The 11,792-nt window shown below is 42.3% G+C and overlaps 1 protein-coding gene across 1 annotated transcript; it reads right to left on the reverse strand.

Moving 5' to 3' along the window:
* Nucleotides 1-217: 217 nt before the first annotated feature.
* On the reverse strand, nt 218-10,204 carry LOC121385453 (muscarinic acetylcholine receptor M4-like). Its single transcript, XM_041516138.1, has 2 exons — nt 10,148-10,204; nt 218-2,564 (listed from the first exon to the last, which is right to left on the reverse strand). The coding sequence occupies exon 2, from the start codon at nt 2,445-2,447 to the stop codon at nt 588-590; it is 1,860 nt and encodes a 619-aa protein (XP_041372072.1). The 5' UTR covers nt 2,448-2,564; nt 10,148-10,204; the 3' UTR covers nt 218-587.
* Between the last annotated feature and the right edge of the window lie 1,588 nt (nt 10,205-11,792).

Here is an 11,792-nt window from a genome sequence, read left to right on the forward strand (position 1 = left end):
GAGAGAGAGAGAGAGAGAGAGAGAGAGAGAGAGAGAGAGAGAGAGAGAGAGAGAGAGAGAGAGAGAGCGAGAGAGAGAGAGAGAGAGAGAGAGATAGATAGAGAGAGAGACACCCATATATAGAGAGAGAGAGACAGAGAGAGAGAGAGAAAACACACACACACAGAGAGAGAGAGAGAGAGAGAGAGAGAGAGAGAGAGAGAGAGAGAGAGAGAGAGAGACGCACAGAGAGAGGGGCAGAGAGAGAGAGAGAGAGAGAGAGAGAGAGGCTGAGAGAGAGAGAGAGAGAGAGAGAGAGAGAGAGAGAGAGATATCCTGCTTCCAACATACAGGAAACTCCTGTGGAGCAGCAATGCATATTGTTATATGCACTTTTCATATGGGCAGTACAGTGTATACCACCGCCTTTGAGGTACAGGTTGTGAGACACTGGGTGAAAGGAAACCACCCGAGTCCATATTTCGTACATAGTACCCCTCGCACCTCAGGCGAAATCTCTATCACGCTCCACACTCGAGTTACTAAATCGCTTGACTCTCAAACGGTGGATCGTTGGTGGTCACGTTCTCCAATTACACAAGCACACGTCATGCGATATGCCAGTCCAGTTTGAATATTCTGATAAACGTCCGTCTGAACTCGGGATTGGCCAGCGCATAGCACAAGGGGTTGACGGCGCTGTTGAGGTAACAGAGCCAGTAGGTGACGGTGTAGAAGGTCGTGTTCACGTTCTCGTACCACCCCACCGTTCTCGTGAACACCACGACGTTGTACGGCGTCCAACTGATGAGGAACGCACCGAGAATCAGCGTTATCGCCTTCAGCGATCTGCGCACATGGTTTTTGTAGATCTGCTTCTGTTCGTGATTCCAATCGATGATCCACCTCATCGACTCGAACTTACACACTTTTTTTGCGTTAATTTTGACGTCTGCATAGTTCACAGGAGACCGACTGGTACCCTCTAACCCGTCGTCGTCTGCTCCACAAGCACACTGATCCTTGAGTGTAGTCACATCCCCGACAACTGACGGCGCCGTAACGTCAGTTTTGTTAGCTTCGTCATGGGCTGGTTTTGAATTTTCGTTCGTAACAAGTTCTTGAAGAGGTTTTGTTGCCAAACCATTCGTAACCGTTTCTTTTTTATGAGTTAATGCTGCTTTTCCAATTGTAACTGCTTTATCAGGATCTTGTATTGCGTTCCCATTCATAGATTCTTCTGGAGCTGGTTTTGATGTTTCATTTGTAACAAGTCTTTTTGTTGTTTTTGTTGCTTTCCCATTCGTAATTACGTTTTCGTGAGTTATTGCTGCTTTCCAATTTATCATTTTTTTGCCGGTCACTTTCCCATTCATTACTGATTCCTCAGGAGCTGGTTTTGACTTTTCATTCGTAACAAAATCGTCGTAAGCTTTTGTCACTTTCCCGTTTGTATCTGTTAGTGGTAGGAAGAAGGCTGGTTTCTTTGCCATCGAAGACCGATTCTCGCTTTTGTTTTCATCCTTGCATAAGGTACTTTCAGAATTAATTTCCAAATTTGTCAATTTATTCACAATTCCAGTGTTGTCAACATCTTTGACCGCGGTGTCAGAAACCAAGCAGGAATCTTTTGTGCTGCCTGCACACAGACCTTGACCGCTGAGGTCGGTTTTCAAGTTATCGTTCTTGTCGGAACCTGAAAACGTGACCTTTTGTGTCCTAGACTTAAAGCTGTTATTCTTCGGCAGCTGGAGTTTATGCGTGAGCGTGTGTTCGCAGCTGGTTCCCTCATTCTGTGAAGTGCCCATCTGATTGCTCGAGTGCCACATCGTGTTTCTGGAACCCGACGACCTGTGCATGAACAGAGCAGTGATGTAGATCCGTCTGTACAGGACGCACATGTACACCAAGGGTATCCAGTAGTAACCGACCGCCCACATGAGCGTAAACACTCTGTCCTCCATGAACAGGACGTGACAGGATCCCTCTTCGTGCATCTTCCCGTCATCAACAAGACCGTGCCACCCTGCTATGGCCGTGGTGAATATTACTATGGCAAATGTCCAGACGATGGCGATCACGATACTAACGTTTCTCTTTGTCTGATAGTCCGTGTATGTCCAGGGAAACGTGAACAACAGGAACCTGTCCGTCGTTATCAGGAACACGCCCATCTTTGACGCCATGCACGCTGTGAAGTCCAGTATCAGCCACGCTTGACAGACCCAACGTCCCAGAACCCAGCGGTCCAGATATATGAACTGCAGGAAAAAGGGCATCGATATCAGTCCTACCATGAAATCGGAAACCGCCAGGGATGCAAGGAAATAGTGCTGCGGCTTTCGAATGGTGTGCTGGATGATGAACGCCAGAATGACCATCAGATTTGCTACACAGATGATGGCGACGAAAACTGTCGAACCGATGATCAACCAGTTGGGTATGTTATTGGATGTCAGGTTGTACATGCCGAGGTGTTTACAACGACCTTCTCTCCTAGCAGGACAGAAATGTTCTTCTGAAGGCGGCTGGCAAGACGATTATCAACTTGTGATGGATGGTCAACAATGTCAGTGTAACGTCATCTGCAAAGAACAGGATCGAGTGAAATTCACAAAACAACCTAACTTTACTAGTCTGGTTGTATAATTTCAAAATGAATATTTTGTGGGGAAAAAAGTAAAAGAAAATGAATTCTATATTTTTCTGAATCAGTACACCCCATGTGTTTAGAAAAAACCTATCAGTGCGATATAATTTAAGGTCGATTATGGATAATAAATATGATATTAAACATACTACCATTTCGTATCATGTTTATGATAAAGCTCGTGACAACTGAAAATTATTTCACTTGGGGCATAGCCTAAACATGATACGAAACATGATACGACATGGAAGCTCGTTTAATACCCTATAAGAGAACCAGCTGAATTCGTTTCCTGAATTTCCGTAAGATTTTACCCGTGACGTAACGCTGGGAACACCTGTCGCTAGCCAGCGCCGTTGTGATTACACTCCATTGCTTCTCTTGCGTCTTGTTATAGTTACATCATCCTTGTACGAGAGATTCGTCTAGTAGCCCGAGATCTATCACACCCGTCATATCACTCAACGGCCGCAATAACCGTGGTCTAACAAGACGAATCTCGAGTGATGGATGAGGTAACTACCTTGTACCACGCCCCTATGACGTCACCATGCTCGTGAAGAAGTTTTATAATTTAATTGTAGCAGGCACATGTCACCTTGCTTCGCAGCATTCTACCATTTAATTAATTGCGACTTACGGCTCCCTACTGGAGTACAAAGTTACGTACACCGGGTCACGGGCGACCGTGATCTTGGTGTACCGTGACAAGGTACAGAAGAAGGGAAGATGGAGGAAGAGGAGACGTACGCCAGGGGTGGCTCACGGGGGTGGACACCGATGGGTAAACCGCCGGCAGCGGCCCCTTCTGCGTCGCCGCCCAACGCCGCCACCACAAGGACGAAGCAGAGGACCGAAGAGGCACCTGCCCCAACGGATTCTGCTTCAGCGCCCATGACAGACCCGGACGACCTGGACACAGCTATCTGTAACACACCGTATCGGCCACCCACTCCACCGGCCCATACTTCACCGATTTTACAGGCGACATCCGTCGAGACGCCGGTCCGGAAAGCAGCTGTTCCAAAGCGGAAGGCAACCGCTCCCCCGAACGGCCAACCAGACAAGCCATGCCAACCGTCTGCACTACCGCCGAAACCGGACTTGGAACGAGCTGAGCAGTAGTCACTACAGGCCGGCCGTCTACACAAGCGATACGCTCAGCTCGTCAAGGTCAACCCTGAGGAAGTTTGTCAACTGATCACTCAACCTAAGCACGAGGTCAACCAACAGCTTCCAGCGAGTCGTGCAGACGGGGACTTTGCGCTCCACAAGGTCACGTTGCGGGAGGGACACACACTTTGCCTAATTCACCAAGGTGTGCTACTCCAAGAAATGGGCAACCCGACCATCCATCGTGTCATCAAGACTATAGCGGGGAAAGACTACCGCCCAATCGACAAGATTTTAGCAACCTCCTCATACCGACAGTACCTCCAGCAACTGGACATCATCATCTGTATCGGGTCTCCGTGATGTCATCCTCATCACCAACCTCCCTTTAAACCTTTTTGGCCGTCATCTCAAAAACTTTGTTTATTTTTTTGGTAAATAGTCTGTCACCTTCACTTTTGGATGAGCAGTCAAATGTTTTGTTTGGCCTTAATTTTAACCAGACATGGTTATTCTCAATTTTGCTAACTTTTTCCAAATTCCGCCCACCTCAAAATTACCCTCTCCCCTTCTATCCCGGAATGGTCTCTGGCGAAGTCAGAGGCTAAGTCCGGGGTGGGCGTGCCTGAACCTTCGTTGGATATGGGCACGTAAAAAGAGTTCCCATTCCCATACCTTGCTTCGCAGTCCGAATCGGACGTATATTGTGGTAGGCCTGTGGGTGCAGTCATGTATCCGACATTAATAATGAGATGGACCGGCCTCGGTGGCGTCGTGGCAGGCCATCGGTCTACAGGCTGGTAGGTACTGGGTTCGGATCCCAGTCGAGGCATGGGATTTTTAATCCAGATACCAACTCCAAACCCTGAGTGAGTGCTCCGCAAGGCTCAATGGGTAGATGTAAACCACTTGCACCAACCAGTGATCCATAACTGGTTCAACAAAGGCCATGGTTTGTGCTATCCTGCCTGTGGGAAGCGCAAATAAAAGATCCCTTGCTGCCAATCGGAAGAGTAGCCCATGCAGTGGCGACAGCGGGTTTCCTCTCAAAATCTGTGTGGTCCTTAACCATATGTCTGACGCCATATAACCGTAAATAAAATGTGTTGAGTGCGTCGATAAATAAAACACTTCTTTCTTTCTTTAATAATAAAATGAAAGACTAAATTTTATAAACTTAAAAATAATGTTTTATTCAGCACAGTTGGAACTAATTTCATACTGAAAATCAAAAGAATTCACTTGTTGATTACACGTGTGTACGTCCTCGACAAGTAAATTAAGTTAAGTTCGTGTCCAATATTTGATTTTAACGTCTTTGCCACGCAAGTAGCTCAATTTTTGATACTGTCTCACTGTATCCCCGGATCTGTTGTAGGAGTACTTGTTATTTGCAGTGTCTATTGTTGTTTGTACCACTTCAGTAATTCTGAAAATATAAACTAATGAAGCTGTTAAGTTTATGTACATGACAATAGGTTACATATATGACAGTTCAAACTATAATATAATGCACTTCATAAAGCAAACGAATATACACTTCACCATGTACAAATAAAAGGTTATTCAAGAGATTTACATTAAAAAAAGGAGACAATTTAACTACCTCGTTTTTTGAAAAGCAAGACGCAGTACACCCTCGTTTTAATTAACAGTACACTACTAGACAATATAATTGCAACACGCAGTACACCGTTGTTTGTGGTTTTAGACAAATATTTATAAAACTACAATATTTTGTATAGTAGAACTTACACAATATATTTAATATAATTTAAGGGTCATTTACATGCAATGTTTTACATCCATATCAAAATAATTCTTTAGTAAATGGACATGTTTTGGTCAGGTATTGTGAAACTTACGACGAGAAAACGTTATAGATTTGGTTTTACTTGAAGATCCATCATTTCATATGGCTTTCCGATGAAATAATTGTATTGGCAGATTATCTAGCAAGTAACCGCTTAACATTGTTCAACATAAATCTCCACAAAAAAAAAAAAAAAAAAAAAAAAAAAAAAAACAGAAGAAAAAAAAATAGCAGAAAAAAAAGAAGCAAACAGCTTACCTCGATCCGGTTGAATTTTGCTTTTTTTCTCTCTTCGGAGCTCGCAATATCCTGTATACGACGATACATGGTGATTATGTGCTGTGCTAAGTGTACTGCGGTAAAATGAGCGTTTCAATAACGTTCGTTCACGACGAGGAGGAAAATACATAAAAATAAAGAAAGAGTTATCGTCCTTGAGAAACAAACGAGAAATTTCAATAGGCGTGTACCGGCCTTGGTGGTGTCGCCGTTAAGTCATCGGACGGACATAAGGCTGTTGTTTATTATTTTTATTAAGAACATTTAAAAAATCTTTTCATCTTGAAGTGTTCTACCATTACTCATATACATATACATATACACATGTTGGGTACTCGAGTTTACAGAGGTCGAGATAACGAAGTCTGACTGTAGAACAAATATAGCACACTCGGCGGAAGCATGTAGACATTGGCGGGGATTGGGTGGATGGTGTGTGTGTGTGTGTGTTTGTGCGTGCGTGCGTGCGTGCGTGCGTGTGTGTGTGTGACTGAGATCGAGGGCGCAAAGGAAAGTTTCTAGGGGGTTCGGGGGGTATATTCTTCTGTAAAAGTTTGAAAAATAGTTGTCCCATCCTCCTAAATATATATATATATTTTTTTTGTAAAAGTAAAAGTGTTTTGGAAAAAATACCAACAACACAAAACCCCCCAACAAAAACAAAAATTGTTTAATATATATATATATTCTTCAAAAAAAGAAACGCATAGAGCATATGTTTCATAACATTAATTTTGAAATAACAATAGTGAATGTTTTAGTATTATCTTATTCTATAGCTAGTGGATATGATATCATGCAATTCTGAAGCTGACAAAACGCATGATTTGACGTCGGCACGTGCAAATATGTTTTTCACAATATCCATAATAATGGTTGCAGAGCTCACATTTATCACGTACAAATCATACACGTACAGCACGTGCACTACCCCTTGCCAGAAAATTGAGTTACATTCACACACGCATTATCGATAGTGTCGCTACGTAACGTTGAAATTATGCCCAGGCTGACAGAACCACAACGTAACAACGCAATTGGCCGGATGGAAGCCGGGGAATCGCAATCAACAGTTGCACGTCTTTTCAACACATCTCAGAGTACAATATCTAGGCTTTGGCACCGTTATCAGCAAACTGGAGTGTCATGTGACCGCCCCAGTTCCGGTCGTCCCAGAGTTACCACACCGGCGCAAGACAGATACATACGTCTACGACATTTACGTGACAGATTCCTAACTGCTTCATCATCAACTTCTGCCATACCTGGGATGCGAAGAATTTCGGACCAGACCGTAAGAAACCGTTTACGTGAAGCCAATATCCGAGCTAGAAGACCAGCTAGACGGATAATTTTAACCGCGCAACATAGGCGTCTACGGCTTACATGGTGCAGTCGTTGTCTGATATGGCGTCGACAGCAGTGGCGAAGAGTGGCTTTCAGCGACGAGTCGCGTTTTTTGCTTCAACGCGCCGACGGCAGAGCTAGAGTTTACCGACGACGTAACGAGCGTTATGCCAATAATTATGTGCTGCAGGTGGACAGATATGGAGGGGAGAGTGTTATGGTATGGGCGGCCATCACTTACACTGGCAGAACAGACCGTGTACATGTCCCAGGTCATCTAACAGCCCAACGTTACTGCAACGAAATTCTCCAGCGTCACGCCATACCTTTCATCAACGCCGAAAATGTCATCTTCCAGCACGACAATGCACGACCACATAGCGCACGTATAACAACAGACTTCCTGAATCAACACAATGTCGGAGTGATGCCATGGCCTTCAAGATCACCTGATCTTAACCCCATCGAGCACATGTGGGATGAACTAGATCGACGTTTACGGCAATGTAACCCTGCGCCACAAACGCTACCCAAGCTGCTCCAGGCTTTGCAACAAACATGGGCTACAATTCCCCAGCCTGTGATTCAAGCATTATTTGATTCCATGCGTAGGAGGTGCCAAGCCGTCATTGCTGCTCATGGGGCTCATACTCGATATTAGTGTCCATGACCGTGACCTTGATACGGTGGCCTAATCCTGTTGATTTGATAGACGATTTCATTCCAAGTGATGATCTGCTCTGGTATTGAGCAAAGATATGATGCTATAAATTTGCAATCCAATCCTAACATATACCAGTTATGCGTTTCTTTTTTTGAAGAGTATATATATATATATATATTTGTGTGTGCAATTTAGGTAACAATCGGCTCAGAAATAAATAACTTGTAGTACATTTCATAATATGAAAAACAAAAGGCGTTCCCTGTGGGTCCTAAACTATAGGTGTCCAGAAATGCAAGGTCACTTTTCAATATGTTTTTGATTCCTATTGAACGCATCTTGACATTCTGTGATCCAAATGTATTTAACCTTTTGTCTTGAGGTAAATTTGTTAAAGGGAAAGTAATTCTACTGAAATTTTTACAAAATTTTACCTATAATACCCAGCCATTCCAAATTGTGTTTTCTCCATCTGGCTGTATATTTCTTGTTTTAGGTATATATAATTAATCAATGCTTTCAACTTTGATGTTCAATGTTGGCCTATTTGTTTGTAATATGACCAACCAATTGAATCCAATTGAAATCGTAACAGTAGGTTTAGCAAAATCACTTTTACCCACACACACACAGTCAACCGGGCTTTAGAAAGTCTACCAAACAGTTCCTTGATTTGACTAATATGCTGATCCCAACTATGACTATAAACAAACAAATCATCAACATAAGCCTGACATTGTTCTAATCCAGAAATGACCTGATAATCATTCTTTGGAATGTAGCCTGAGAATTTTTCATTCCAAATGGACAAAGAGATATTCGAATAGACCCATCAGCGGTTAGAAACGCAGAGAGAGAGAGAGGCCCGTTTAGTTAATGGTATTTGCCAGTAACCTTTCAAAAGGTCCAACTTGCTAATATACTTAGGAGGTTCCTATTTATCAATGCAGTCATCAATTCGTGGGATAGGAAACGAATCTGATTTGGTCACAGCATTAACTTTGCGAAAATCTGTACAGAACCGTACACTACCATCAGGTTTAGGAACAAGTCTTCCTAAGGAGAACTCCAGTTACTAAAACTAGGTTGAAGAATGCCGTTCTCAAGCATATAATCTATTTAGTTTCGGATAAGTTCCTGTTTTTGTGGATTAACTCGATAAGCATGTTGACTTAATTGACTTGGAATCACCAACATCAACATCATGTTTAATAACATTTGGTCGACTAGGAACATCTGGGAAAATTTGGCTAAATTCAGAAATGATTTGTTGAACATCACTTTGTTGGCGCACTTAAATGGTGGTTTTAAATGAAGATGATAACAATATCAACGAATTTACCAATTTAGGGCTCAACTGGATTAAAATTTCATCATTTCATCTTAACATCCAGAATATATTATATTTGTCGCGCAAATTAGGTTTTTTTCGGACGACGCGAAACTTGTAGTACAGTGTTCGAGATTAAAAAAAAAGGAGCGGTATCCCTGTGGGTACTAACTATAGATGGTATCCAAAATGCAATTTCATTCATCCTACATGTTAAATGATATTTTTGATTCCGAATTATTGCACGTCACCGTTCTGTGTCTGAATTGTTGGGGACACCTGTGGTCTGGGAGGTAGGGTGTTCGGACGAACTCTCTGCTGAGGGTAAAGCAATCTTTTACAGTGTAATATTAAGCCATGGGCAAATTGTGTTTCTCCGTCTGGCATGTATATTAATATTGTTATTATTATATATAATTAATTAATTGTTATTGTTGTTATTGATGTTGTATGTTTGCTTTTATTTGTTTGGTAATATGCAATAAACTGAATTGAACTCTAAATCGTAGGAAGGTGATCCACACAATGACGACTTTCACACACACACACACACAACACACGGAAGAATTGAAAACGACACCCCAGCACGAAATCCCATCGGCTATTGGGTCTCAAACTATGGTAATCAAAAAAATAAAGTGATGGTAACATCGGGATATCGGGTTCAAGATAATCTAAACACTGCTAAAGAACAGTGCAAATAGAGAGAGAGAGAGAGAGTTTCGACATCACCTGCTTGAGAGAGAGTATAGATGTGATTGTGTTGATACATGTATTCGATTTTTAAAAAATCCATGCTGCTAAAAAGGGGGGAGGGTTAGTCCCCACGCTTCCTACGCCAGTGTTAGGCTATTCATATAGTTGTCACCGTGTCTAGGGAAAATGTGGACAAAAGATACCACTAGGTTCATGTTCGAATCTTCCTAAGTCGAGACCCTCCACACACACACTTGAAGAAGAAACAAAACTCACCTAGTTTCCAAACGGTTCCATAAACTTACCATAACATTCATGTGACGTCAATTCATTGATGACGTCAAATCACTGATGACGTCAACACAGTCGGTCGATAGCGCATCCAAAATGCAGGCGCGTGTGTAGAGTGGTTAAAAGCGCAGTATGATACGAATATCAACAAGGTAAGTATATTTAGGGGATAACTATGTTGTATTTGAACATTTGCGGACATTCATCCAGGTTTTACAGTCGCGAAATTGAGTTTTTTTGACGACGCGCGGAGACTGTCGAAAACTCACCGTGGTGCACCTGAGTTTAGTCATCACCTACCTGACATTTGCAGCAATTTTAATGTAATATAAAAGGCTGTATTGTTGTTGAAAACATTTTAATTTGCCTTTTCAGTTTATTAGTTACTTGTTCGACTGGAAGGTCCGCGAACAATATTTGCTGTAACATAACCATACAGGGTTGTTCTTTACTATTTGGCAGATCCCGGCGGGTTTGTTTGGGTTTTTTCCCCGGGAATCGGGGTTTTTTCGGAACAGTTTTTTAAAATTTTATATGTGATGTTTTTATTTTCATTTTAACCAGTTATGGCGCCATATCCAAATATTGGCAGATGTTCACTACTGTTACCCTTCTGACAAAATTAAATATTTTTATCACTACTGTATTCTTTTCTCAACTCTAACCCTAATTGAACCCATTTTTCTTTTGGCAGAGGCCCCGAGGCCCTGTGGTTGCCAATTCCCATTCTCTTGACACTGACCTAATGGTGTACCCGTTAAACATTCATGAAGTTTAGAGTAAAATTCATTCTGTCAGTTCTTTACACTGTTTTTCACCTTGAATTTTTATAATGTTGAAATCACTTTATTTACATTAAAACAAATTATTAATTATTATCGCATCATTATCACATTCTATTGTTGACGACATTGCCAATTGTCTTTGGGAATAGCATAACTTCCACCCTTCAGTTTGAAATTGTTCGAGATCTACGACTATCCGGAAAAAATGTAGTCGTCTTCCTAATTCACTTCATGTGTGTTCTACTGGAAAGAAACCAGGTGAATACAATGGCTACTCGATTCTGCTAACATGTAGCTGCTTCAAAATATTCCAAATACTGGGTGCAATATGGGTGGATATAATTTGCTTTCATCTGTAGAACATTTACACTGGCAAAGAGAAAGAAAAAGAAAGAAGTGTTTTATTCAATGACGCACTCAACACATTTTGTTTACGATTATATGGCGTCAGACATATGGTTAAGGACCACATAGATATTGAGATAGGAAACCCGCTGTCGCCACTTCATGGGCTACTCTTTTCGATTAGCAGCAAGGGATCTTTTATATGCACCATCCCACAGACAGGATAACACATACCACGGCATTTGATGTACCAATCGTGGTGCACTGGCTGGAGCGAGAAATAGCTCAATGGGCCCACCGACGGGGATCGATCCCAAACCGACCACGCATCATGCGAACGCTTTACCACTGGGCTACGTCCCACCCCTCTAGCAAAGAGACGAACAAGGGAGATTGGCCTGGCTACATTTGCACACTGTACAGTCTCTTTTACAGTCGCAGTTAATAAATTCTCTACACGCACGAGATGCTTCGGGGATTGTTGTCCAGACAGGTTCCAA

Source organism: Gigantopelta aegis, chromosome 11 (genome assembly GCF_016097555.1).
Source record: "Gigantopelta aegis isolate Gae_Host chromosome 11, Gae_host_genome, whole genome shotgun sequence".
NCBI lineage: Eukaryota > Metazoa > Mollusca > Gastropoda > Neomphalida > Peltospiridae > Gigantopelta > Gigantopelta aegis.